The 26428-nt window shown below is 41.8% G+C and overlaps 1 protein-coding gene across 9 annotated transcripts; it reads right to left on the reverse strand.

Annotated features, from left to right (window-relative positions):
* Positions 1-57: 57 nt before the first annotated feature.
* Positions 58-26177, reverse strand: Prc1 (protein regulator of cytokinesis 1). Of its 9 annotated transcripts, none has more exons than XM_027408249.2 (15): positions 26019-26177; positions 19500-19632; positions 18937-19059; positions 14835-15068; positions 14589-14759; positions 12312-12461; positions 11900-12047; positions 10801-10937; positions 8615-8710; positions 7323-7469; positions 7041-7151; positions 5038-5148; positions 3176-3275; positions 2741-2782; positions 60-1063 (listed from the first exon to the last, which is right to left on the reverse strand). In XM_027408249.2, the coding sequence occupies exons 1-14, from the start codon at positions 26027-26029 to the stop codon at positions 2763-2765; spliced, it is 1692 nt and encodes a 563-aa protein (XP_027264050.1). In that variant the 5' UTR covers positions 26030-26177; the 3' UTR covers positions 60-1063; positions 2741-2762. The 9 variants fall into 9 exon arrangements, with proteins under 9 accessions (XP_035298324.1, XP_027264050.1, XP_035298326.1 ...); XM_027408245.2 differs by having other exon boundaries at positions 442-1063; positions 2741-2779; positions 3099-3275; XM_027408244.2 differs by having other exon boundaries at positions 442-1063; positions 3099-3275.
* Between the last annotated feature and the right edge of the window lie 251 nt (positions 26178-26428).

The following is a 26428-nucleotide window of genomic DNA, read 5'->3' on the forward strand; positions in this document are numbered from 1 at the left end:
AAAGCAGTCATTGTTTTGGAGAAAAAAACAAAAAACAAAACCAAAACATGTAGTTTTTCAAAGGTAACTATATACATTTTATTTTAATATATTTTAAAAAAGAGAACATATATACTTGAATAAACATACAGCATGCTGTCACAGACCAAGTTTTAAAACTAATGTGTTGGCAGAACTGGCACAGGCAGAGAATAAATAATAGTGCTTTGGGAAGAGTAGTGATCACCTGGGTAGGAAGGAAAGAGCCTTGTGGATGAATGTGACTGCAGGAACACTTCCCTTTACATGTGCAAAGTTGCTGATTTGCATGACAAAAATGGCCCAGCCCACCCAGATAGCCTCTCCATTTGGTTGCCAACTACAGAGAATAGATAGGCATAGTTAGCAGAGGGATGGGAGACTGGAGAGAACCTGGACAGGTCAGACAAGCATGTGTGTTCATTCACACATACTTCATAAAGAGATTGCACTATCTAAACAACTGTTGCTGCTACTCTTTAGCAGCAGGTCAAGCCATCTAAATGCAAAATTCTCATTGGGATAGTGCAGGGCGCAGGGCACAGGCATCTAGGTAAAATCAAAGCTACCATAGCTACAGCTTTAATTGAATGTCCCTAAACAATTTTTTTGTTGTTGTTGTTAAAGATGTTAATTGCTAATTCATACCCCATGACTGGGCACAATCATTTTCCAATACAGTAGTGAAGTAAGACAAACCCTTGATCATTCTTTAAGTAGAATAATGGGTACCAGATGTTAAAATTTGTACTAGCAATCATAACTAGATTTGAAGGTGTCTCTGTGGACCCACTACACTTACAAAGGTTTTTCATCTGTAGTACTCATGTCTTAAGTTAGGCCTGTGGTAACAGAACCTGCCCAAAGTTGTTTCAAACATATTTAAACTGAAGAAAAACTATAAAATCACCCCTGTATAAGTCAGTCCAGTCTAGGCACAAGAAGCCACAGCTGGCTAACTGGTCAAGGAGTCTCAGGACTGGATGTTGGTTGAATTGAGGATTCGAGAAGTAGCATCAGCTCTGGAAGCCTTTGAAAGTTCTCGCTGTTGAAGAATAAACAACATCAGTGAAAGCACTAGTGCATGGCCCTCCACTTAAAAGTAGTTAAGGTTACACAAAGCCCCCAGGGCAGTGTCCCTGAGAGTTCCTAGCACAGCTGTGCTGGGAACAGACTGAGGGACTCTGAGCACAATTCTGTTAGTCACAGGCCCAGCACATGTGCACACATGCCCCACTTTTATCCTCAGCCAGTCCAATCTTAAACCCTTACATTTCACAAAGTTATTTGTGCAGTTTGGCCAAACAAGCAACAAGCTTTCTGTTTGTTTCTTCCTCTCCCTGTAGGGAATAGAACCCCAGGGCCTTGTACATGCTAGAAGCTTTGGTTTCTTGATCCCTTTGTAAAACAAGGGCCAGACCATTTATCTACCAATCCCGGGGGCTGAGGGCTTTGTAACCTGCTGGTGATTTGATCTCATGCTGGAGTACATGGTGGAAAAGCAAAAGACAGAACAAGAAGGGTCATTGAGGAAGACAGGTATTTGTAGTCAGCTGAGTGAGTGGCTTTGATGCTGCCCCATGGAGTTTGTCAACCATAGCTGCTGATAACCAGAAGTAACCCTGCAGACTTAGCCAGAGAGAGATGGATGTGTAGGTACATTTAAGTCTCAAACAAATAAAATGGGCTTTGGGTGAGCAAACAAAAAAGGGAAAGCTGGATCTGTTGTTCAACAATCACCATACACCCATTTCTCTCGATGGAAATACCACCCAGGTGGTTGGGAAGAAAGCCCAGAACATTCAACATTCCAAACTGGCCACACTCATTTTATGTCCCAACCTCCTTCCCTGTGGTACCAGGGGGAGGCAGTCCCAGCTTTTAACTTGGTGTCCCCTACAAGGGTGAGGGGCAGCCTTCACCTCTCACTGGTGAGATAGTTAGGGAAGAGAAAACAGATGTTTAAGGAAAAGGCATTGTAGTTAAGCAAATTCAAAGCAGGTAATGGAAGGTAACCACCATTGTAGTGAAAGGCATTCCAGTCTTCACACACATTAGCAGCTCACTGGTAGACATAAGTAGAGGTGAGGAAATAAACAGAGCCAGCAGATGGCAGATGTAGACAGACAGGGGAAAGTCAGTCCTGTGGGTTAGGAAGGCATATACTCCAGGAAATAATCAGCACACAGGCCAAGAGCCTCAGTATAAGCAGCACACAGCTGGGGTTCCCATCCCCATTTTTTTTTGTGGGGGGGCCTTTACTCTTTCTAGTACATTCTAGGCCTTTGATATCACAACTGGAGATGGGGGCCAGGTATTCTTTTTAATTTTTGTTTTTATAAATAGGTAATATATATATATATATATATATATATATATATATATATATATATACACATACATAATATATATATGTATACATTTATTTGCATAGTCTTGGGTGGGGCTGAGAATCCAATTCAAGTCTGAACATGTTTTCTACTAACCAGCATATCAGTCTCCTGGAAATAGAAACCAGATACTTATGTGAAGCCTATAATAGGAATTCTTGCTTTGTGTGTGTGTGTGCTGTTGTTTTGGTCTGGTTTTTGTTTAAGGTTCTATGTTGATACAGATGAGATTATGGGTTAGTGTAGTACTGTGCCCAGATGGGAATGAAGCCAGCAGATGACAGATCAGTTTAGAAAGGGGACATGGGACATGCAGGGATTGCCATACAGACCTGAAGCCCAACAGTGGAGCTGTCAGAGAGGGACGGGTCCTTCTAAGAACAAAGAATTAAGACAATTACCAAGAACTCCACCAAGAGAGCACCAGGGCAGTCATTAGCAGGTTACCTCCTGCAGCCAGGAATGGTACAGCTTAAGCAGAAGGATCCAAGTCAAATGTCTAGTTGCTGACATCAACTTCCTTCCTGTACCCCCTTCAACCACCCACACTCTACCATGATCAAGGCAGGAAAGGGATTCTCAGCCTCCAGGTCACTATCCTAACTGAATATCCTGGGTGCCCTTGGGAAAACACTTGCTCTGCCAACTGTGTGCTCCCCAGAGACTGGTAGATATCAAAAGGTGAATTACCGAAAACTCAGAATAGGTGCTGGCAATAGACTTAATGCTGCAGTTGTGCTGGAGGGGGGTCGAGCCAGAGTACCCACCGCTCAGCATGCTGCCATTGAGCTCCATGTTCTCCTTGTTGGCCCTGAGGCGGGCAGCTCTAGGTGTTTTCTTTCCAGAACACATAGAAGTGATTACTGACTGCAGAGAAAAAAGATATTCATGTTATCCATCACCTTAGTAGAAATGTATTCACATAAAACCTCTGATGCCACATTTATATTACTCATGTCTATAATTCTACACTTCTGGCTTTAAAATGATGCAGTTAAGTTAGGCGTGGTGTTGCAACCTTTAATCCCAACAGAAGCGGGTGGATTGTTAAATCCTGGTCTACATAGTGGGTTCCAGGGCAGCCAGAGCTACAAGGAGAGAGACTGTCTCAAAATATAACAGGTGCAGTTTTAGATTTTTAAAAATGTGCTGGGCACCAAACCGCCCAATAAATATAAGTCGTGCTTGACACTGAGCTATTAAACCCCTAGCTCTCAGCATGAATTACACTTCTTAGTAAAGTTCTACTTCTCATTGTGTCTAGTTATCCAGTGTCACTAGGCTATAGCCCAGAAGCCACCACCTAACAGCCACCCAGCCTTCCATGCTGTCAATGAGGAGGGTGACTGTTTCCCCTCCTCTTTGACCATTATCTAATGCCTAGCTCATAACTGAATGTGGAAGTCATGAGAAACTCCACAATAAAATGTTTTTAAACGAGTGTGACCAAAAACTGAATTAGGGGCTGGAGAGAGAGTTCAGCGGTTAAGAGCACTAGCTGTTCTTCCAGGTCCTGAGTTCAATTCCCATCCAGCACAAAATGGCTCACCACCATCTATAGTGGGGTCTGATGTCCTCTTCTGGTGTCCTGTTCATAAAGGCGAATATGTAGATAGAACACCCACACACGTAGTAAAGGAATAAATAAGATAAATCTTAAAACCAAAACCTGATTCAGAATCAATGTCTCATGAATCTGAGGTGTTTCCAGCATCAGCTGCTTGTGTAGTGTCTACTTCACTGCAGCCTTTGCTCTGAACACACAACACACACTGGAAATTTGCATGCCATGCCATACTCTGCCAACAAAAGCTGTCTGAAATACCTTAGTGCTAATGCAAGAGCACTTAGCAGCATAAACTGCAGCAGTATCTTTACACAGAGCTCTGCTGTTAACAGGAACATGATGGCTTAATTACAGAAAACAAACTTTTAATACTTTCCTTTTAATATTCTCCCTTTCAAATTAATATGTCCTCAGATTGTATTGTTAGAATATTTTATTTTAACTGCTGAGTTACTGACTTGAATTTCATAAAAAAAACCAAAACATTCAATGAATTGGCTTGGTATCAGGGCAGAAGTTTCAACAAATCAAAGTGCCCTAAACTTACTTTTGCACTATTTCTAATTATAACCAACATTAATGACTATAAATCAAACTATTGCCAATCAGTGGTTATATACAGTTTTAATCCCGGCACTCTGGAGGCAGGTGAATCTCTGAGTTTGAGGCCAGCATTGTCTATACAGTGAGTTTCAGGACAACCAGGGCTATACAGAGAAACCCTGTTTTTTTTTTTTTTTTTTTTCCGAGACAGGGTTTCTCTGTGTAGCTTTGGAGCCTATTCTAGCACTCTCTCTGGATACCAGGCTGGCCTCGAACTCATAGAGATCAGCCTGCCTCTGCCTCCCGAGTGCTGGGATTAAAGGCGTGGGCCACCAATCACCAATGCCTGGCTAGAAACCCTGTCTTAAGAAAAAAAGCGCTGGTATATTGACTATCTGGCTCTGGCCTGACTCTTAGAATCTCAATGATCACCAAACTGTGATCTTAGAAACTAGGCAGAGGAGGACCTCTAGGAAAACACAAAATAAACAGGGATATTCTTGTACAGAATATACTAACCTTGCTGCCAGAAGGAGGTAGTCGGGATACAGGGGAACGATACATGGTTCCACCAAAGGCAGGCCGAATGCTGCTATTGGGTGTAGCACTGGACATGGTGGTAGTGTTCATCTAAGAACAGATACTTTATTGATGGGAGGTTAACAATATTAGTCTTTGCAATCACCCAGCTCCACCCTGCAGGGAAGTGAGTGAGCATGAAGTGTCCAGAGAAGGAGCTTCAACAGAAACATTGCACAGCTTTAAGGAAGTTTAAGAAATGTTTTAAAGCCTATTTAGACCTACCAGATGGAACTATAAACTTATATAACTACTTATATGACACAAGACATGTACCATTTGACCCAAACGTTTTACCCAAGAGAAATGAAAGCATATATCCATATGAAGACTTCTGCATGTTTATGGCAATTTTATCTGTAACAGTCCAAAGCTAGAAATAAATATCCCTTAACAGGTAACTATGATGGGGATGGCATCTGTAAATATGTTTCTCTTATTGGTTGATGAATAAAACACTGTGGTCAATGAGGCACGATGATAGGTAGGACTAGGAGACAAGGAGGATTTTGGGAAAGGCAGGCAGAGTGAGTCAACATCGAGGCCTCAAGAGGAGTAACACCATGCCAGGCATTACTGGGTAAGCCACAGCCTTACATTGATTGATAGAAATGGGTTAATAATTAAGACAGAGCTAGCCAATAAGAAGTCCTAGCTGATGGCCATCAGTATTATAACTAATATAGTGTTTGTGTCTGTGTGTTCATTTGGGGCTGACGAGGCTCTGGGACCAGGCTGGCAGGTAACATGACTGAACAAGCAGATTATTATACATGCACAAAATAGAATAATGTCCAGTAATGAAAAGGAATCACTTATTAATACATACTACAACATAGATGAATCTCAAAAACATGCTAAATGAAAGAAACCCTACAAAATGTACTGCATGATTCTATTTGTTTATAATGATAGAAAATGCAACATTGTGACAGAGTAAATTCCTGATTATGTTCTTTTCCTCTTTCCTCCAGACCCTAGCAAAGTGGCATTAGGAACCTTTTGGGGCCATGGGTAGGTCCATTATCTTCACTATACTAATAGTTCCATGGTGTATGTTTTTTAAAACTTATTAAAGTACACATTTTATATACTGTATGCCTATTATACTAAATAAAGCTGTAAACATTTTTAATGCTAAGGATTGAGCCAAGGGCCTTGCATTAATTTTTAAAAATGCTTCTCATGTTGGGTATAGTGGATCAAGCCTATAATCCCAGCTAGCATTCTAAGAGGTATTTATTAAAAGCATGGAAGGTGTCTTTCACCCAGTACTTTGACTACCTATTGGAATTACAGGATGATTACAGGATGATTTTTCAAGACAGGGTTTGTTGTGTAACCCTGGCTGTCCTGGAACTCACGCTATAGACCAGGCTGGCCTTGAACTCAGATTTGCCTGCCTCTGCCTCCAGAGTGCTGGGATTAAAGCTATAGGCCATTACCACCCGGCTTTGGATGATGAACGACTGAAAACTTAACCACCATAGAATGCTGCTGGCAGTTAGTTATCAGCCACCAGGGGTTTATTCATGGATGGTCTTATTAACATGCACAGAATTGGCTCCTTTTTGACTGTCACTATAAGCTGCTACTTTTTTTTTTAAGGATTTATTTATTATATATAGAGTATTCTGCCTGTATGTATGCCTGCAAGCCAGAAGAGGGCACCAGATCTTATAACAGATGGTTGTGAGCCACCATGTGGTTGCTGAGAATTGAACTCAGACCTTTGGAAGAGCAGGCAGTGCCCTTAACTGCTGGGCCCTCTCTCCAGCCCTAAGCTGCTACTCTTAAGTCTTTTCCCATACACTCTCAAATAGACTCAGCCTAGAAAGACAGAAATCTTTTTACCTTCTTATCAGGACAAAGGGCAATTAAAAGCAAAGAAATCTAGTTTCTCTGTGCCTTAGTAAACAACAACAGCATGAAGATAGATTTACCTTGCGTACTTTGCCAGGCTTGTTGGGAGTCAGTCCTGGTCTCTTGCTAGGTGTCCGGGGAGCACTGCCATAGAGCATCTCTGCCTCTGTCTGTCTCTTGTTCTTTAGTTGCTGAATGAAACAATGATATGCCCAGTAAGATAGCAGAACCAGAAACCCAGGTAAAAATTTTTGCAGGCTAAGGTAGAAGGAGCTGTTGCAATCTTCAATAAACTGTGATCCTGGAAGAGACACAGGACCCTAATTGCTATCCTCTTTTCCTAATTTGTGTGTACAACTTACTCTTTCCTGTTTTGCTTTTTCTTTCTCCAACCGATGTAATTCCCATTGTTCTGTAACATACTCCATGAATTTCTGCCCATTCACCATAAATGCCATTGACTGCTCTTGTTCCCACTTTTCAATTCTTGCTTTCAACTCCTCTTCCAGCTGGCCCGGAAACAAAGACATGTTATATACCTCTAATTTTTGGTGTTAATCTCAAATGAAATAATTATTCTAAAAATAGACTCTTTCCAGTGTCATAACCCCTCTGATAGCTGAACCCACATGAATACAGGTTGAGTGAGCAGAAACCAAAGACTGACGTTCATTTAGACACACACACTGAAAAAAAAAAAAAAAAAGAAAATCAAGGGCCCAATCTGAAAATGGAGGTTGTGATGCCTAAACTTGGAAGCAGCACTGGGAATATCAACATTATCTAGACAGGTCTATTATTACAGGACTATGGAACAAACCACACACACTACCAGGGTCTCAGTATGGAGGCAACCTCTTAACTAGCAGTAAAGGTGGATAAGTTGAACTTCTTAATATCTGAGTCTCCTCATCTCTACACATGGAAATAATGTTAACCTATAGGGATATTGGACAATGATATGAATAAATGAAATACCATTGAATACTATCTGGGAAAAGTCAATAAAAGCTATTTAATACTATTACTAAATAGAAGACTGCCTTATGATATAGGCACAATTTTTATCCTATAATTCACTGTGAAGTCTTCACCCCTAGTACCCACACCTCATTGTTACTTATCTGGAGACAGTCTTTAGGTAAGTGGGTTCAAATAAGGCCATTAAGGTTAGGGCCAAATCCAATAGGACTGATAGTAATTAGGACAGAGACCCAGAGGAAGGATGATGTGAAGACACAGGAATAGAGAAAGGCATAGAAGTCAGGAGAGAACCAACCCTATCATAAGACACCTTGAGCTCATACTTCTAGCATCCAAAACACAGATAAATTTCTCTTGTAGGGCTGGAGAGATGGCTCAGATCACTGGTTGCTCTTTCCAGCAACCACATGGTGGCTCACAACCATCTATAATGAGACCCGGTGCCCTCTTCTGGCCTGCAGGAATATATGCAGACAGAACACTGTATACATAATAAATAAATCTTTAAAAATTCTCTTATGTTAAGCCAACTAATCTCTGGTAGTTTTGGCAGATAGAGAAAACTCATAGACTCTGATACTCAGTTGCTATACTAAAAGCCCAAAACATACTCACTGTCCTTCTATGTTTAAAAAGGACCAACAATAAGTTATCTTACAACCAGAATTACCTTAGGGAGTGTTTTCTGGAGCTTTGCTCGTTCTTTTTCTTCTTTTAGAAGATTTCCCCCACGGTTTGTAAACCGACTTGGATCTGAAGCTTTTCTCTGTGAAAAATACATTTATTAGAGTAAAACCTAGAGGGCTATGGAGATGAATCAGTGCCTGCTGAATAAGCACGAGGACTGGGGAGTTCAGGTCCCCAGCACAGTCGGGCTGTTGGACAAGAGGATCTGAGGCCTGACTGATGGCCAGCCAATCTAACTAATTTATAAGCTCCAAGTTCAGTGAGACATCTTATCTCAAGAGATAAGGTAGAAAGAAGCCAGGCCTCGGGAGGCAGAGGCAGGCGGATCTCTGTAATTTCAAGGCTAGGCTGTTCTGCAGTGAGTTCCAGGGCAATCAGAACTACATAGTGAAACCTTGTTTCAAAAGAATTGAAGACACCTGATATTAATCTTTTGCACATGTACACATGTGCCTCCTCCCACCAAATGAACACTTACACATACACCACATAACACACTAAAAACAGAAACCTTCCATAGACACCAATTACTTCTGCTGAGATCCCTCCTAATCAGATGCATATATTAAAGTGATTTTATGAGTTGTGAATTTCTATTCACTCAACAGTAAAAACGGTAATTTTCTAGGCAATGGGCACTCCCTGCCATATATATAAGGCCATCTACTGGGGAATCAGGAAAACTAACATTTTCTTCTAAAAAAACAAACAAACAAAAAAACTTAAGTACACATAATAGTGATTTTCTTTCTTTTTCTTTTTGAAACAGGGTTTCTCTGTGTAACCCTAGCCCTAGTTGTCTGTACTGGAATTCACTCAATAGACCAGGCTGGCCTCAAACTCAAGAAATCCACCTACCTCTGCCTCCCAAGAGCTGGGATTAAAGGTGTGTGCTACCACTACTCCCTGCCTGAGGTTCATGTTTTCATGCATGTACGTGAATTTTGTTCATATTCAACCTGCTACTCTCTTACCACCTTCCCACGGCTGCGGATTCCCTTCCTCTTGCCAACTATCCCATCTACATTTTTTTTTTTTTGAGGGGGTTGACTCAAAGAGCTTTCAATTAGGGTTGCTTACAGGATCATAGGTAAAGGGTTATTTATATAGGAGCATGGCAACTTACCAATAGCCACACTACTTAAGAGAAAAGTCGCTCCCCCTCAAAAACCATTGTCAATAGATCTTTAGGGGAGGGGGAAGACCTGGGGGAAGACAGTTATAAGTTGAGCAGGATGTCATAAGCCTTTATTTCCAGCATTTGGGGGCAGACAAACCATCTGGAGCTACAGAGTGAGACCTTGTTTTGTTTTTGGTTTTGTTTTCACTGTAACAGTCCTGGCTGTCCTGGAACTCACTTTGTAGACCAGGCCTGCCTCTGCCTCCCAAGTGCTGGAAGTGAAGGCATATACCACCACATCCGGGTGAGACTTTATTTTTTATTTTTTAATTACAATGGAATTGAATATAGAATATGTGGAGGGGATGCAAGGAGGCCTGCACTCATGAATTAGTGTGGTGCCTTTACTAGCCCACTAACTTCTATACTTACAACGAGCACAAGGGAAGGCCTGTGTTAACTTCCCAGCATTGCCAGAAAATGCAAAATGTTGGGCTGGGGATGTAAGCTGAATGATCAAGCATGTCTGAGACCCTGGTTCAATCCTCAACACCATAAAAAAATAAAAAATAAAAAATTAACTTTTCATTTTTGTTATTTTCTAACATATACATAGTAATGAGTACGTATTATAAATTAGGTGTGCTACTCAAAACTAGGGGCAGGCAATCAGTAGTATTCTTGACATAGTGCCTGATTGGGACAGCCTATAAAGAACTGCAGGGAGCACTGACCTCATTTATTCCATCTTAAATGTGAATGTGTTAACCAGGGAGTCTACATTTACGTTTCTGCCCATGACTTCTCTCTGCTTGCAAGCAGAGAGTTGGTAAGGACTACCACAGGAACTAGCTGTATGTACGCCTCAGTTTTTTCCACCGAGTCTAACTTCTCTATTTGTAACGCTTTTTCCCTTCACTTTGAAGCTCAGTCTAGAGAAGAGCCTATGACAATCCTTGCCAAGTGCCAGGACTACAGGCCTGGGCGACCACACCTGGTGTGCTGTCATGATGCTTGATTTCACTCTAGAGAAATACAGAGGAGGTTACCTCAAACTCCAGGAAGAGTTTCCAGCTCTCTTCCCACTTCTGGACACCTTCAAATAGTTCTTTATGAACTTCATAATAGTTTCTTAACCGTATAATCTCAGCGTCATGAAGATGAAGCAGGTTTTCTGTGTAGTCCTCTGTAACATCAAAATTCAGTAGTGGGTTTTTTGGTTTTAGGTTTTGTTGTCTTTTTTACACAAATTCCTTTAGTATAGTGATTCTCAACCTGTGGGTCTAGACCTCTTGTGGTCACATATAAGATATCCTGCATATCAGATATTTATATTAGGGTACATAATGGCAAAATTACAGTTATGAAGTAGCAACAAAATAATTTTATGGTTGGGGGTCACAGCATTAGGAAGGTTGAGAACAACTGTTCTTATGTTTGGTATTCCAAGTAACTAACCTTACACTGTGAAAAGTTTTCTACCTTATAATTTAAAATGACATAGGAATAAAGTAAAAATAAACCTTAAAAAAGAAAAGAGAAAGGGTGAGAGGAATAAAAGCCAGCCACAGTAGTTGGGATGGATTAAAATAGTCTAAATTGATGAACATTCTCCAAAATGTGTTGTCTCTTTCTTCTTTTTTTCACTCTTCCTTTATGCTTTGCACAGCTGATAGATTGGGCTACATAAAATATCTAAACATATATTTTTTTGTTAGGACATTTCACTTCTCTGTTCAGTTTAAGACAGTCTGGAACTCTTCTTCTTGACTCCCTTGACCCAAGCATTTATCTGCTATACCTCTGGTTTAGTTGCTCAAAACTTTGTTTTAGTGCCTCCCCCCTTTTCTTTTCTTTTGTTTTTTTTTTTTTTTGAGGCAGGGTTTCTCTGTAGCTTTGAAGTCTGTCCTGGAACTCATTCGTAGACTAGACTGGCCTTGAACTCAGAGATCTGCCTGCCTCCCCAGTGCTGACATTAAAGGCACCACCATCCAGATTAGTGCCCTTTTCGTATGCCATGAAAATTAAGCGAGGGAATATTTTTAAGGCTTGGCTCTATCTGCTCAGAAGTAGAAATACAGAACTTCCTGGTGAGTGTCTGAGCTTATGAAAGACCTGTGAAGGTGGCCACATGAAGATCATACTAACCAGAATAGTAAGGGGCAAAAGCCTGTCTCTGTTCTTTGCTATAAAAACACTGGTCCCAGAACTGAGCCAGCTCCACTCGAATTGTCTCAATCACTTGCTTTATGTTTTGCATTTTCAGTTCTTCTAAGCGATCCACTTCTAATTGCAGCTATAGAAAAAAAGGACAAAGGTTATAGCCATACTTTCATATTCACTTGCTTACCTTTCCACATTTAAATAAAATTACAACACAGAGCTATGCAAGTAAATCAACAACACACCTTCTAACATTATAAAAGCCAGAAATCTAAGGAATGTACCCACAAAATGCACCAAAATACAACTTGTCTTTGCTGGCCCAAGACAGTAGGCAGTAAGGACATTGGACTTGCAAGAAGAGCAGTATTTACCCAGCGCCCGTTGGTTTTCTTACCGCATTCCTGACTTTGGCTTTTGACCCAGTCATAATTGCAGCCACAGGTTCTCTCTCTTCTTCAGGTATTTGTAACCTATCCCAGAGCTCTCGGATCTGAGCACGGAGCCCTTCGCACTCTGCTTCATTTTTTGATTTTTTAATTTCCAGCTGTAGCAAGGAAAGGCAGTGGTTAGACCAAAATCGTGAAAACTAGCCTTCTATTCTCTCAAAGGAAAATGCCTGGGCCTATCAGGAGAGAAAGCACTTTTTTAAGATCCATATATATTTATATTCATATCTTCTCTATGTGGCACAGGATGGCTTTTACTTAGCTTCCAGAGTGCTAGGATTATAGTTTAACTGTGTGCTATCACACTTTTACATTGAGTGCTGAGAGACAGGTTTTTAACGCCACCTCAACATATACTGTAAGGCTGTCACTGACATAAAATATCAGACCTATAAGAGAATTAAAATTTGACTTGTCATCTATTTTTTTGTTTTGTTTTTAAGAGTTATTGACAACCTTCAAAGCAACACAGAGAAACCCTGTCTCGAAAAGCCAAAAAAAAAAAAGTTACTTATTATATGTAGTATTCTGCCTGCATGTATGCCTGCACACCAGAAGAAGGCACCAGATCCCATTATAGATGGTTGTGAGTCACCATGTGGTTGCTGGGAATTTAACCCAGAACCTCTGCAAGTACGGTCAATGCTCTTAACCTCTGAGTCATCTTTCCAGCCCATTGTTGTGTTTTAAGACAGGGCCTCATTATGTAACCCTGGCTAGCCTGGAATTCACTGAGATTCATGCTTCTGCCTCCTGAGTGCTAAAGGCATGTGCCACCTTGCCTGGCTCAGGATTAAAATTTTAATTTTCTTAAATTATAATTAGACATTGGATAATTAAAATGGCAAGTGCTATTTCAGCTGAAATGTCAGTTTAATGTTCTAAGAATATTTATTACATTTTTATTCACACAAAAGGTGGTTTGGATTTTTTTCTAAATTAAAAGAAAAAAGGTCAGGACTATGGTAAGGGCTCACTGGCTAGGGTCTAGGATTCATGAGACTACAAGATTTGAGTTCTATCTCTATCAAAGGAAATAGGAGCTGAGGAGATAGCTCAGTCAATAAAGTGCTTGTCACTCAAGCAATAAGGACCTGAGTTCAAGCAAAACACTGAGTCTGGTAGGGGATATTTGATTACTATGTGAAAATGTGCTGTTATACCTTGCCTGCTTAAGGTTCCTAATTGGTTTAATAAAAAGCTGAATGGCCATCAGGAGGTGGTGGTGGTGCACTCCTTTAATACCAGCACTTGGGAGGCAGAGGAAGGCGGATCTCTGTGAGTTCGAGACCAGCCTGGTCTACAAGAGCTAGTTCCAGGAGAGTCTCCAAAGCCACAGAGAAACCTTGTCTCAAAAAAAAAAAAAAAAAAAAGCTGAATGGCCAATATCTAGACAGGAAAGGTTAGGTGGGACTGCTGGGCAGAGAGAAGACCTCAGGGATAGATAAACCTAGGCAGGTGGGAAATGACAGAAGACATGGAGGGAGCTGAATGTACAGAATGGCAGAACATAGATTAATAGAAATAAGTTAAGTTATAGGAACTAGTTGGGAACAAGCTTAAGTTAAAGGCCAAGCTTTCACAATTAATAAGTCTCTGTCTGTTGTCACTATTTGGGGACTGATGGTTCTAAGAAAGTCTGACAAGAAAGTCTAACTACATCTTAGCTCTGGAACGGTGGGACAGATCTGTAAGGCTCACTGGCTGACAAGTGAGCCTAGGTTAATAAGTGAGCATGAGTCCCAGTGAGAACTCGCTCAATAAGGTGGATAGCTTAGGGGCTGGAGATATGGCTCAGAGGTTAAGCGCACTGATTGCTCTTCCAGAGGTCCCGAGTTCAATTCCCAGCAACCACATGGTGGCTCACAACCATCTATAATGAGACCTCGTGCCTTCTGGCCAGCAGGCATATATGTAGGCAGAACACTGTAAAAAACAATACACTAAACAAACAGATTACATATTGTTTGGTTCTTTGTGTTCACTTATCCCCTCCCCCCTTTTCTTTTGTTTTTTCAAGACAGGGTTTCTCTGTGTAGCCCTTGCTGTCCTCGAGCTCACTCCATGTACTAGGCTGGCCTGGAACTCAAGAGATCTGCCTGCCTCTGCCTCTGCCTCCCTTAATTCACACTAGCACCTTATTTAAAACTAAAGCAAAAGCTGTCAGTTTTTTCAAACTGATAAATACTAGTGAGATGTTACACCATAATTTGAGCATATATTACCTGCTGTAGTAACTTCTGTAGTGTTGCAATGTTCTCCAATGATAAACAAAAGGCACTTTCATCTTCACACACTATATCTTTTTCAAAGCTTGTATCAGGAGTGTGCTCTAATTCTTCCATACACAATATGATTTGTTTCTTAATGCTGACAAACTGCTCGTGCCTAGATTCCTAAGAAACAAAATTATTATAAGATACCTAGAAGCCAAATAAAGTTTTAGGGTAGAATGAATGCAGTCAGCATACCTTTGTTTCCCTCAAAGTTGCCACATGTTGTCGGAACAGGTTCAGCTCTTCTAAGGTGGGGACAGAGGTGCTGTCCACATCATACGTAGGCATACAAAGAATTTCACAGAGTTCTTGATCTTGTTCTTGGAGTAGATTAAGTTCCTGCTTTCTCTCCTTTTTCTGTTTTCTCAACAATTCTACTTGAGTGCGCAAATCTTTTTCTAGTTGCAAGACAGTTGTCTCTTTTTCTTCCTGTATGAAATAAGATGATTATGGTAAGGTCCAAGGATGGGAAGGAAACTGGGAGAGAATATGAATGACAAATGTTTAAATTTACAAAAAGGCAGTTTAAGCCTGAGGTGGTAGCACACACTTTTAATTCTAGCACTTGGAAGGCAGAGGCAGGGGATATCTGTGAGTTCAAGACCAGCCTGGTCTACAAAGTGAGTTCCAAGATGTCCAAGGCTATTACACAGAGAAACACTGTCTCAAAAAAAAAAAAAAAAAAAGTAGTTTATAGCTAACAGAAAATGATGTAAAGAGAAACCTAGGCTTTCTAGCAGGGAAAGGAAAATCGGGCCTTATTTATCTCTTGACTTGTACTATGTGGACAAGAAAGACCTCAAAGTCCTGATCCTGCTGCTTCTGTTTCAGGTGCTGAGATTACAGGCATGGATGACCATGCCCAACTTCCTTTTCCAATTTTTTACCATGGTAAAATACCCCTAAATTATTGCCCTACATACCATCTTTACCTTTCTTTCTTTCTTTCTTTTTTTTTTTTTTTTTTTTCAGACAGGGTTTCTTTCTGTGTAGCTTTGGAGCCTATCCTAGCACTCGCTCTGGAGACCAGGCTGGCCTCGAACTCACAGGGACCGCCTGCCTCTGCCTCCCAAGTGCTGGGATTAAAGGCGTGCTCCACCAACGCCCTGCATTATCATTCTTAAGTGTATAGTGCAGTGGTATTACAGCTAGTCTTCAACTTAGCAATAGATTTCATGGTTTTTCATCTTCACAATGGGGCAAAAACAATATGCACTCTGCAGAATCTATATTGCAAGTATGAACACAGCCAGTTTTTCACTTTCAATACAGAACTCAAATTATAGGAACTATGAAATACTTTTTTTTTTTTTTTTTGAGATGGTCTCAGTAGCCCTGAGCTTGAGATATTCCTGGCGCAGGTTTCCACATGCTGAGATTACAGGCCTTCATTATCACACCAAGCAACAATCGGGCATGTACAACCTTTTGACACTGTGACATAAACTAACATACACAGTTCATACCTGAGAACAGGGCTGTCAAGATGACTTGTAGTGTAAAGGCTTGTTGTCAAGCCTGACAATCTGAGTTTGATCCCCAGAACCCACATGGTAGAAGAATAAAACCAACTCAAGGAAGTTGTCCCCTGACCTCTACATGCCAATGGCATGTGCACAACCACACACCCACAATAAATTAAAAAAAAAAAAAAATCATACCACTAACAATAAAGATCTCATGTTTTAAGAACTTTATAACTTTTTTTAAATCTACTTTTATAAATTTAACTTTATTACTGTTGTTTGTGTATAGTAGGGGAACATGCACTTTGCCATGACATGAATATGACAGTCACAAGACAGCTTTATGAAGTTGATTCTTTCCACTCATTCTTAGGTGGGTTCTGGAGATTGAACTCAGGTCAGCAGGCTTTTACATGATAAATGCTTTATCCACTGATATCATCTTATTGGCCTGATCTCTTCTTACTCACCAATATCAGAGGTTAAAACTAGGACATTGCTGGGCGTTGGTGGCGCACGCCTTTAATCCCAGCACTTAGGAGGCAGAGGCAGGAGGATCTCTGTGAATTCAAGGCCAGCCTGGTCTACACAACGAGTGCCAGGATAGGCTCCAAAACTACAGAGAAACCCTGTCTCGAAAAACAAAACAAAACAAAAAGCCAAAACAAACTAGGACATCATGTTAGTCAAACTTCTACCACTGAACTGCATCCACAGTGGTTAGATTAGTTTTATATCAATTTACAGGTTGGACATTTGTGTATGATGGTGCCCAACTCTAGGCAGTGTTTTGTGTGTATGTATAATAACCAAGTGTAAGCTACAATTTCCAGTAACTGAATTGGATCAATTGTACAATTTTCTAAAATTTATGATGGCTTTATTAGGATGTAAGTCTAAGTTAAGAAGCAATTGTAAAAATAGCTGTGTAATCATCATGTCACCTAGCTAACTCCAGAACTCATCTCATCTTGCAAAACTGAAATCATTTTTGGCAAAAGGTCCTCATTTTATGCTCCCACCAATCCAATCTATTTTGTTGAGTCTGACTGTTTTAAACACCAGAATACTTTTGCAATACGTGGATCAGAAAGCTTACTTTGGTTAGCTAGAAGATGATATATCTAGTTCTTATTAATAGAATACTTACACTAAAAGTCCTATGAACATCTCTTTACCAATAACAATCAATTTAGGCCGGGCGTTGGTGGCACACGCCTTTAATCCCAACACTTGGGAGGCAGAGGCAGGCGGATCTCTGTGAGTTCGAGGCCAGCCAGGTCTATAAGAGCTAGTTCCAGAACAGCCTCCAAAACAATACAGAGAAACCCTGTCTCAAAAAACAAACAAACAAAAAAACCAATCAATTTAGTAGATCCTGCTCTATTCCTAGTAGATTAAGAAGGGAATAGAGTGGTTGGTAATTATATGTTCTACAAATAATATAGTTTCATTTAGCATTGTTAAAAACTTGCCATATATTCAAGGAAGACAGATGTACCAGTGTAGTCCCAACTTCTCATATACCTAATTTCACATTGAGAGTTTAAGAAAAAAAGAGAAATTTTATGTAGCAAATCCACGTCATTTATGTTAATCTCCGGAAACTGCTCTAACGTCATGGTCTGCTTGAATGCTCTTGACTGCCAGGGATCAATTTTCCTTACCCTTCAAAGGTGGTAAGTTTTTCCTTTAACAGTAAATGGAACATGAGAACCGTCATCATTCCTTTTCAAAGCTTCCTATGTGTCCCAACTTTTCAGAACCATTCTGGATGGTTCAGTGGTATGCAGTTTTTGATTATTAAAAGAACCACAAAGGTTGAATTTTGTTTGGTACTCCTCCTTTGTATCACTAGGTATCCTTGCCTCCTATGTACCCACTTTATTCTGTGGGGTGGATAGCAGCACATACATATATGTGAACAAATGGATGGAAGACGGAGATCAACTTTTGGGTAATACTGTACAGCTTGTTTTTTGTTCTAAAGAATTACTAATAAGGGTATAAGCTTCTCTCCTGCATGTATTTAAGTGTACTGCATGTGAACCTGGTACTCTAGACTGAAGTCACTAGAGGGTGCTGGACCCCCTGGAGTTGGAGTTCAGGACAGTTGTAAGCCACCACATGTGCTGGGAACTGAAACCAGCTCCTATGCAAGAGCACCACATGTTCTCAACTGCTGAGTCTTTGTCCAGCTGCTATCTTGTTTTAAGTTTGTGTTTTTGAGACAAGGTCTCTCATTGGTTTGAAGCTTAAGCCTCAGAGATCCACCTATCTCTGCCCCTGCCCCCCAGTGCTGAAGTTACAAGCATATGCCACCATTATTTTTTTCCCCTTGAGACAAAGTTTCTCTGTGATGCCCTGGCTGTCCTGGAACTCACTCTGTAGGCCAGGCTGACCTTGAATTTTCAGAGATCCGCTTGCCTCTGCCTCCCAAGAGCTGGGATTAAAGGCGTGAGCCATTATGGCCTGGCAATCTGGCTTTTTTGCAAGGTTTATGAGGCTTGAATTCAGGTTCTCATGCCTATGAGGGAAGGACTTTACCAATTAACCCATTTCTTCAATGTCCCCCTACCCGCCTCTTTCAAACAAAGATTCATGCCACTTTTCCCCTCAAAATTAAAACATTATTATGCTCTATAAAACTGAAATACAGCAAGAAGTGTTTGATAACCTATTAGCTATTTCATGTCAATAGGGTAACTATCTTTCACATTTCTCGAGTCTATCTCCCCTCCAAGAACGCTTTCCATTTACATTGCTAAGTTAAAACATAGTCATCTGTCTCAGACCCCAACCCACCCCCCAAACACTCTGTATTGCCACACCTGAAATGGCTTCACTTGTAACTCATTGCACAGGGTACTCAGCTCCTTCTGACAGAAGGATATGCTTTTGAGAAGCCGTTCCCTCAGGCTCTCCTCTTCAGCAATCATCCTATCCAGAAGATCCTGTGTGAGAGAAAACAGTTGGTAAAGGTTTGGCGCCACTGAGAATAAAACAAAACACAACAAAACCAATTAGCATCTCAAAACTCACATAATTTCAAATTTTGCAGAAGAAGCTTTAAATAAAACCAGGAAGAGTCTGTGATATCCTTGTCTGAACGACCAAATGTTATTATTTTTATTATCTATTATTATGTGTGAGGAATGCAAATGCCATAGAGTAAGTGTAAGGAGAGAAGACAACTTTATGGACTCAATTCTCCCTGTATACCTTATATGGATGGAGCTCAGGTCTTAGGCTTATATCATGGAGTTGCAGATGTCTTTACCTACTAAGTCACCTATCCAAGTCCCCAAATATCACTCTGTCTGATGTCTCAACAAGGCAGCAACATCCCTACCTCCTGGTCTCACTGCAGAAAGACCAGTACCACTCAACTCACCTTGATATGCTTCTTCACAACCTCGGTTCTTTGTAATCTCTGTTCCTCTGGAATCCCAATTAATTCCCATATTTCCCGAAGGTGAATCAGAGCTTTCTGGAGGCATACGATGGACTCCTCTGCTAGCACTTCACTGAAAATCAATATAAAACCATTTTACTTATAATAGCTAGCATCACTGCCGCAAGACTAAAAGCACTATTTTCAAAAGCTAAATTGAGTAGTTTCCCAGTGGCTTTAAGAGTAAAATGAAATTACTGTAAGCATACTAGTTTAATAAGCCCATAGCCATTCTCTGTGCCTTCTAAATGCCACAGAAGCAAAATTATTATATTCATTCTTAGTAAGACCCAATGACTTTGATCCATGATTCTATGTATGGCAGTATAATACTGGATTACAAATGCTTTTATAAAAGAAAAGCCAAACAAAATGTCGTAACATAAGAGCTTGCATATAAAAAGCCCCTGAAAACAGATGGCAAAGAGCTGGGTATGGTATCTTATGCCTGTAAAGTCTGCATTTGAGAGGCTAAAGCCAACCTGGGAAATAGAATGAGAGCCTTTAATCCCAGCACTCAGGAAGCAGAAGCAGGTGGATCTGTTGAGTTCAAGGCCACCATGGACTATAGACTGAGTTCCAGGACAGTCAGTGTTACATGGAGAAACTGTGACTTGAAAAACCAAAACAGAAAAGAAAACAAAACAAGGGCTGGGACTGTAGCTCAGTGGTAGAGCCCTTGGCCTAGCATCTTTAAGGCCCAATGTTCACTTCCCAGCACAGGCCAGAGTTGTGTGAGATTATAAAACAAAGCCTTGACACAGGTCTCTTTAGCCTAGGGTAGCCTTAAATCCAGGATTCTTCTCTCAGTCTCCAGAGTACTGGGATTACAAATGTGCAAAACACCCAGCTTGATTCTTAAATTACAACTAGTAACTCAAAGGAAGACTAAACTTAAAAAGATATCATTATAGGCTGGAGAGATCGCTCAGCAATTAAGAGCATTGGATGCTCTTCCAGAGGACCCAGGTTCAAGTCCCAGAACCCACATGGCAGCTCACAACTGTCAAGTACCAGGAGATCTGGTACCCTGGTACAAACATATATGCAGGCAAAATATCAATGCATATAATAAATAAATAATCACATGCTGGTAAATATGTAAGAAAGAGATTTTCACATTCCTGGTATGCTGTATAAATTGGTATACTCATTTTAAAATGTTGGGTTGGACATCGTGGTACATGCCTGCAATCCTACCATAGTTCTAGGACAGCCAGAGCTGCACATACAGAAACCCCGTTTTTGTTTTGTTTGTTTTAAACAAACAGAGGATCTGGGGTACATGGCAAGAGCTACATGGTCTACTGAGTGAGTTCTAGGACAGCCAGGGCTACGTAGAGAAACCCTGTCTCAATAAACCAAAAAAAGAAAATAGTGTGTGGTTATAGAAGCCCTAGTCATAGTATGTAAAAAAAAAAAAAAAAAAAAAGACTGGTATGCTAATCCAAGATTTTTTTTTTTTTTTTTTTTTTTTTGGTTTCTCAAGACAGGGTTTTCTCTGTATTGTTTTGTAGGCTGTCCTGTATCTCACTCCATAGACCAGGCTGGCCTCAAACTCACGGAGATCCACCTGCCTCAGCCTCCCAAGTGCTGGGATTAAAGGCATGCGTCACCAGTCAATCCAACAATTTTTTTTTAATTTATTTATTAGATCTAGTCAGGGAACAAGCTTGTTTCACATGTAAGTCCCTTCTCCCTCTCCTCCCCTCACCCCCATCCCTCCTGCCCCACCCCCAGCTTACCCCCCACTCCCCAGGCAGGGTAGGGCCCTCAACGGGGGGCTCTGCAAAGTCCACCAAATCTTCCTGTGCTGGTCCTGGGCCCTTCCCCATGTGTTCAGGGCCAGAGTGTAACCCTTCACGTGGGATGGGCTCTCAAAGTCCCTTCTTGCACCAAGGAGAAATACTAATCCACCACCAGAGGCTCCCTGGAGTGCAGAGGCCTCCTTATTGACATCCATGTGTAGGGGGTTTGGATCAGTCTTGTACTGGCCTCCCGGACAGCATCTGGGGTCGATATGCTCTCCCTAGTTCAGGCCAATTGTTCCTGTGGGTTTCTCCAACCTGGTACAGACCCCCTCGCTCGACTCTCTTCAACTAAATTCCCGATTTCAGCTCAGTGTATATCTGTAGATGTCTGTCTCTGCTTCCATCAGCCACTGGATGAGGGCTCTAGTTCCTGGGTCGGTCGGCGGAAAGCCCAACAATTTTTTTAAAGGTAAAGATTTACTGTATTCCATTCATCTTAGAAATGTTATTAATTAAAGGCAATTAATATAATTTCTATGAATCAGCGTCCAGCTAAGGTGCTTCCCTAAGAAGCATGCCTTTTGCACTTTACTTTGGTAACAAAAAGCTGGCCATGTCAAAACTGATATTACCATCTCATTAAAAATAACTCTCTCAGCCAGGTGGTGGCGGCGGTGCACACCTTTAATCCCAGCACTCGGGAGGCAGAGACAGGTGGATCTCTGTGAGTTCCAGGCCAGCCTGTTCTATTGAATGAGTTCCAGGAAAGCCTCCAAAACAATACAGAGAAACCCTGACTCAAAAAACAAAAAACACCATTTTTTTCCTGAATAAATAAATGTTAAAAGAATTTGAGCACATATCCCTCCAAATGAGATCTACAAATGGTTGGTTGTTCAGCATTAGTCATCAAGAAAATGTAAATCAAAATCACAATGAGATACTGCTTCATAGCTAAGATGGCTATAAGCAAAGCCAGACAACAGCTGGGCATTGGTGGTGGTGCATACCTTTAATCCCACTGCTCTGGATTAAAATGGCAGGTGGGGGAGCTGGAGAGATGGCTCAGCTGTTAAGAGTACTGGCTGTTCTTCCAGAGGACCAGGGTTCAACTCCCAGCACCCACATGGGAGATGACAATTGTCTATATTAACTCCAGTTCCAGGGGATCAACACCCTCACACAGAAACATATGCAGGCAAGACATCAGCGCACATAAGGCAGGTGAGTTCCAGGCTACCTGGTCTAGAGTTCCATACAGCCAGGGCTACACAGAGGAACACTATGTTGAACTACCCTAACCAAAAAGTAAAACAAATATTGGTAACAAACTATATCCTTATATACTGCTTATAGATTGCAAGATGATGTAGCCACATTGGTGTACAATGTACTAGTTTCTCAAACAATCAGTTATCATACAACCCAACAATTCCTCTACTAGGATTTACCCAGGAGAAGGGGAAAATGTGCACATGATCATACATGCCTTAATTCCAGCACTCAGGAAGCAAAGCAAATCCATCTGAATTCAGATGGATTTCTGAATTCAAGGCCAGCCTAGTCTGCAGAGTCAGTTCCAGGACTACACAGAGAAACCCTGTCAGAGTAGGGTGGGTGGGGTGAGGGGGTCGGGAGTTGTACAAGAATTTGGTGGGTTCTGTTTAGAAAGGGTTTTATGCATGTATATTTGTGTGTGGTATATGATATGAATACAGTCATCAACAGAAGCTGGAGGTGTTCCCGGGAAGTGGACTTACAGACGATCGTGACCCATGTGATATAGATGCTGGCTATTAGGAACTGAACTCCAGTACTCTGGAAGAGTAGTACACACTCTTAACCACTGACCCATCTCTCCATCTCAGGTGTCATCTAGACTCACTACAAATGGTTCATTGGGTAAAACACTTGCTGCACAAGTCTAACTAACAACTTGACTTCAATGCTCATCATTCGAGAAAAAGCCAACTCTACAAAATTGTCCACTAACCTCCACGTTAGTGTTGTGACATGCTTATAGCTGCTGCGTACATGTACACATTAATAATGAATTAAAAAAATTTCAAAGACCCTGTCTCAAGCTAGAGAGATAGCTCAGTGGTTAAGAGCACACACTAAGTGTTCTGGGGCCTGGAGAGAGAGTGGTTAAGAACACCTACTCCTCCTGTAAAGCAGAACCGTGTGAACTGGCTCTTCTGGACTCCCCAGGCACCTGCAGCACTGACATGCACATACCCACACTTTAGTATTCAGGCACCTGCACTGGCCTGCCCTTGGGGTTCTGACAGGATACGCCCTCAGCTGCAGCCACTAAGAGCACCACCACCTGTGCACATTCACTGTGTTCCCTTCCCTCCCTCTCTCTCTGCCCCTCTTTCCTTTCTCCTGCTGCTCCTGACCTTGGAAGTTGTTCTCCCCCTTCCCCTTTTTATGATCCTTTTTCCTAATAAAAACCCCTCTGCTTGAACCCTGTCCCATGGCATTTTTCTCATGTGCACTGCTTTTCTTAAATTATAACATACACCCCCATATACACATTATTAAAAATAAATCTTAAAATTTTCTGAGGGCTATTCATGACTCCATGGTGTCTCCAACTTAAACTTTAGACAAGAATGCACGGTGCCTTTGGGAGGCCCCAGGGGCACAGTAGCAAGGGTTCATATTAGCCAAGTCATCACCAAGTTTCAGAATAGTTAACATGTGATTGATGTCCCCGCATTGAACCAGTGCTCAAGTTCCCTGGCCACCAGAAGATCCACATCTCAAAGTGAGGTTTCATCAAGTTTAATGTAGATTTATTTGAAGACTCAGTAGCTGAGAATCACCTCATTCCTAATGGCTATAGGGTCAAGTCACTCATTGCTGCTCTTCCAAAGTACCGGTGTCTGGTTCTAGACACCTGTACCCATGTGCAAATACCCACACACAAGTACACATAATTTAAAATAAAAAGATCCCCCCTCCAAAAAAGGGGCCACATGTAGTGATGCACACCTTTAATCCCAGCACCCAGAAGGCAGAGGAAGTTGCATTTCTATGAGTTTGAGGCCAGCCTGGTCTACATAGTGAGTTCCTGGACAACCAGGGGTGTGTAGAGACTCTGTTTTAAAAGCCTCTCCCCCAAATAAATAAATAAATATTTTTAAAGAATAACTGAAGACATAAATTTAAGGATCTCAAATCCAACTGAAACCAAGGCAAAGCATTGGCCATGGTGTGGTCTTCCTGTACTCAGAATAAGATCCTGGCTTGAAATTTAAAAAGAAAAAAATTCATGCTGGGGGTGGTAGCACAAGCCTTTAATCCCAGAACTCAGGAGGCAGAGAGGCAGGTGGATCTCTCAGAGTTCAAGGCCAGTTCAAGACAGCCAGGACTACTGAGAAATTCTGTCTCAAACAAACAAACAAAAAACCAGAAGATGCTTGAACAACACATACACACACACTCAAACTTTCTGAGAGACTGTCTCTATGTTAGTCTGGCCTTAAACTAGACTCTCCTTGCCTTTCTTTATCTCCCAGAGAGCTGTGGGAGTACAGATGTGTGCCACCACACTCAGCTGTTTGGGTCTCCAAATTTGAGACAGGATCTCTCTCTATAGTTCAGGATGTCTTGAACCCTCCTCCCTTGGGCTTCTGAAATCTGTAGATTACAGGTGAGGATCACTGTATCCAAATAGACTTAGAATACTAGTTTCCTTTAAATGTCATTTAAGGTTTTACTAGTCTTCATAAAGCACCACTATCTTAGTCCTAGAAAAGCTTAAGTATAATGTCATTCAGATGAAATCATCTGGAATCCTTGGCCTTGTACTGAATTTGTATTCACATTACTGTTCATTACGTGTTTTCATTCTATTCCCATTCTCGAGGCCAAGTATCTATGGGTAAAAAATAGGATCAAAATCAATAATCACTTAACCAAGACTCTTACAAATTACAGAGTCAATAACTACAAGCTCATACAAATTTCACAGTACTTCACTCACTACTTTCAGAAGGCATTTGTACAGCCTCAGCACAGAGCCCTATTATTTCAGAAGTGCGAAGACTGGCATTCAGCCTCTTGCCCCAACAGTCAGTTCTGGTTCGATTGCAAACTGAGACACTCCCAAAAGCAGTGCCTGGGAATCTTAAAACGATCAGGAAAAAAAAAAAATTCCGCACTTTGAGTTTGTTAGCTTGCAAGGAAACCAAGCCATTTTCCAATTCAAGTAAAACATTAACACCAATTCAAGTTTTAACATTAACACTTAAAACTTCTCGGCTTTTTGAACCGGTCTCACTGCGTAGCCTAGGCTAACCTCAAGGCAATCTTGCCTTACCTGCCGAGCAATGAGGTTCCAGGCTTTAGAGAAATGAAAAGCCAACACCATTACAGGCTCAACATTTACACGGAGCGGCTGTCAGAAGCTGCACCTCGGCGGAGGAGCAGGGATCTGAGGCGGCCCCAGCGGCGGCTCTCCCACCTGCGATCGGCGGTCAGCTGAGCCTGGGCTTGAGAAGCACCCACCCGGGCCTCCACGCTACACTGTCAGGCTCGCTGCTCGCCCCGCTAGTCGCCCCGGGCCCAGCTGCCCTTCCGAGCACGACCCAGTGACCCAGCCTCAGACATTGGGGCCTGAGCCCGGGCGTACGCTGGCTCTCAAACCTGGTACCAGACCGCATTTTAGTATTAGCTTCCTCCCCTAAGAGACCAGTACCTTCTCCTCATGGCGGAGGCTTCAAGCAGTCAAGAATCGAGACCCTCCACCTCCCTCACGAGGGACGGAGGACAGTAACCAACCGCAACCACCTTCGCCGTGAGCCGCGTCTGGTCTCTGATCTCGAGCCGTTGGACCGCGCAGAATTCAAACCCAGCCGGAGGCGGAGCCGTCCGACTATTGGTTCCTGTTTCCGCCACTCACGGAGCCCCGCCCTCGTTCCGCCCCTGTGCGGCTGGAGCTCCCTCCTAGGCCTGGGGGCTGAAGTACCTACAGACTGCGCCCCGGGCGTGGGAAGCACTTGCAAAGGCAGCGCGCGAGTCTCGGCACACGCATGCGCACGCCTAGTCCCTGGGTTCCACAGCTCCGCTAAAGCCTCAAACTGGGGGAGGAGAGAGGGAGGGAGGAGG

Source organism: Cricetulus griseus, chromosome 3, assembly GCF_003668045.3.
Source record: "Cricetulus griseus strain 17A/GY chromosome 3, alternate assembly CriGri-PICRH-1.0, whole genome shotgun sequence".
Classification (NCBI taxonomy): domain Eukaryota; kingdom Metazoa; phylum Chordata; class Mammalia; order Rodentia; family Cricetidae; genus Cricetulus; species Cricetulus griseus.

Coding starts and splice junctions, on each gene's coding strand:
- Prc1 (XM_027408244.2), bottom strand. Junction 12,048..12,311: donor AAGCCAAAGTCAGGAATGCG/GTAAGAAAACCA, acceptor TTTTTTCTATAG/CTGCAATTAGAAGTGGATCG. Junction 3,276..5,037: donor TACCTCCTTCTGGCAGCAAG/GTTAGTATATTC, acceptor TTTTCTCTGCAG/TCAGTAATCACTTCTATGTG.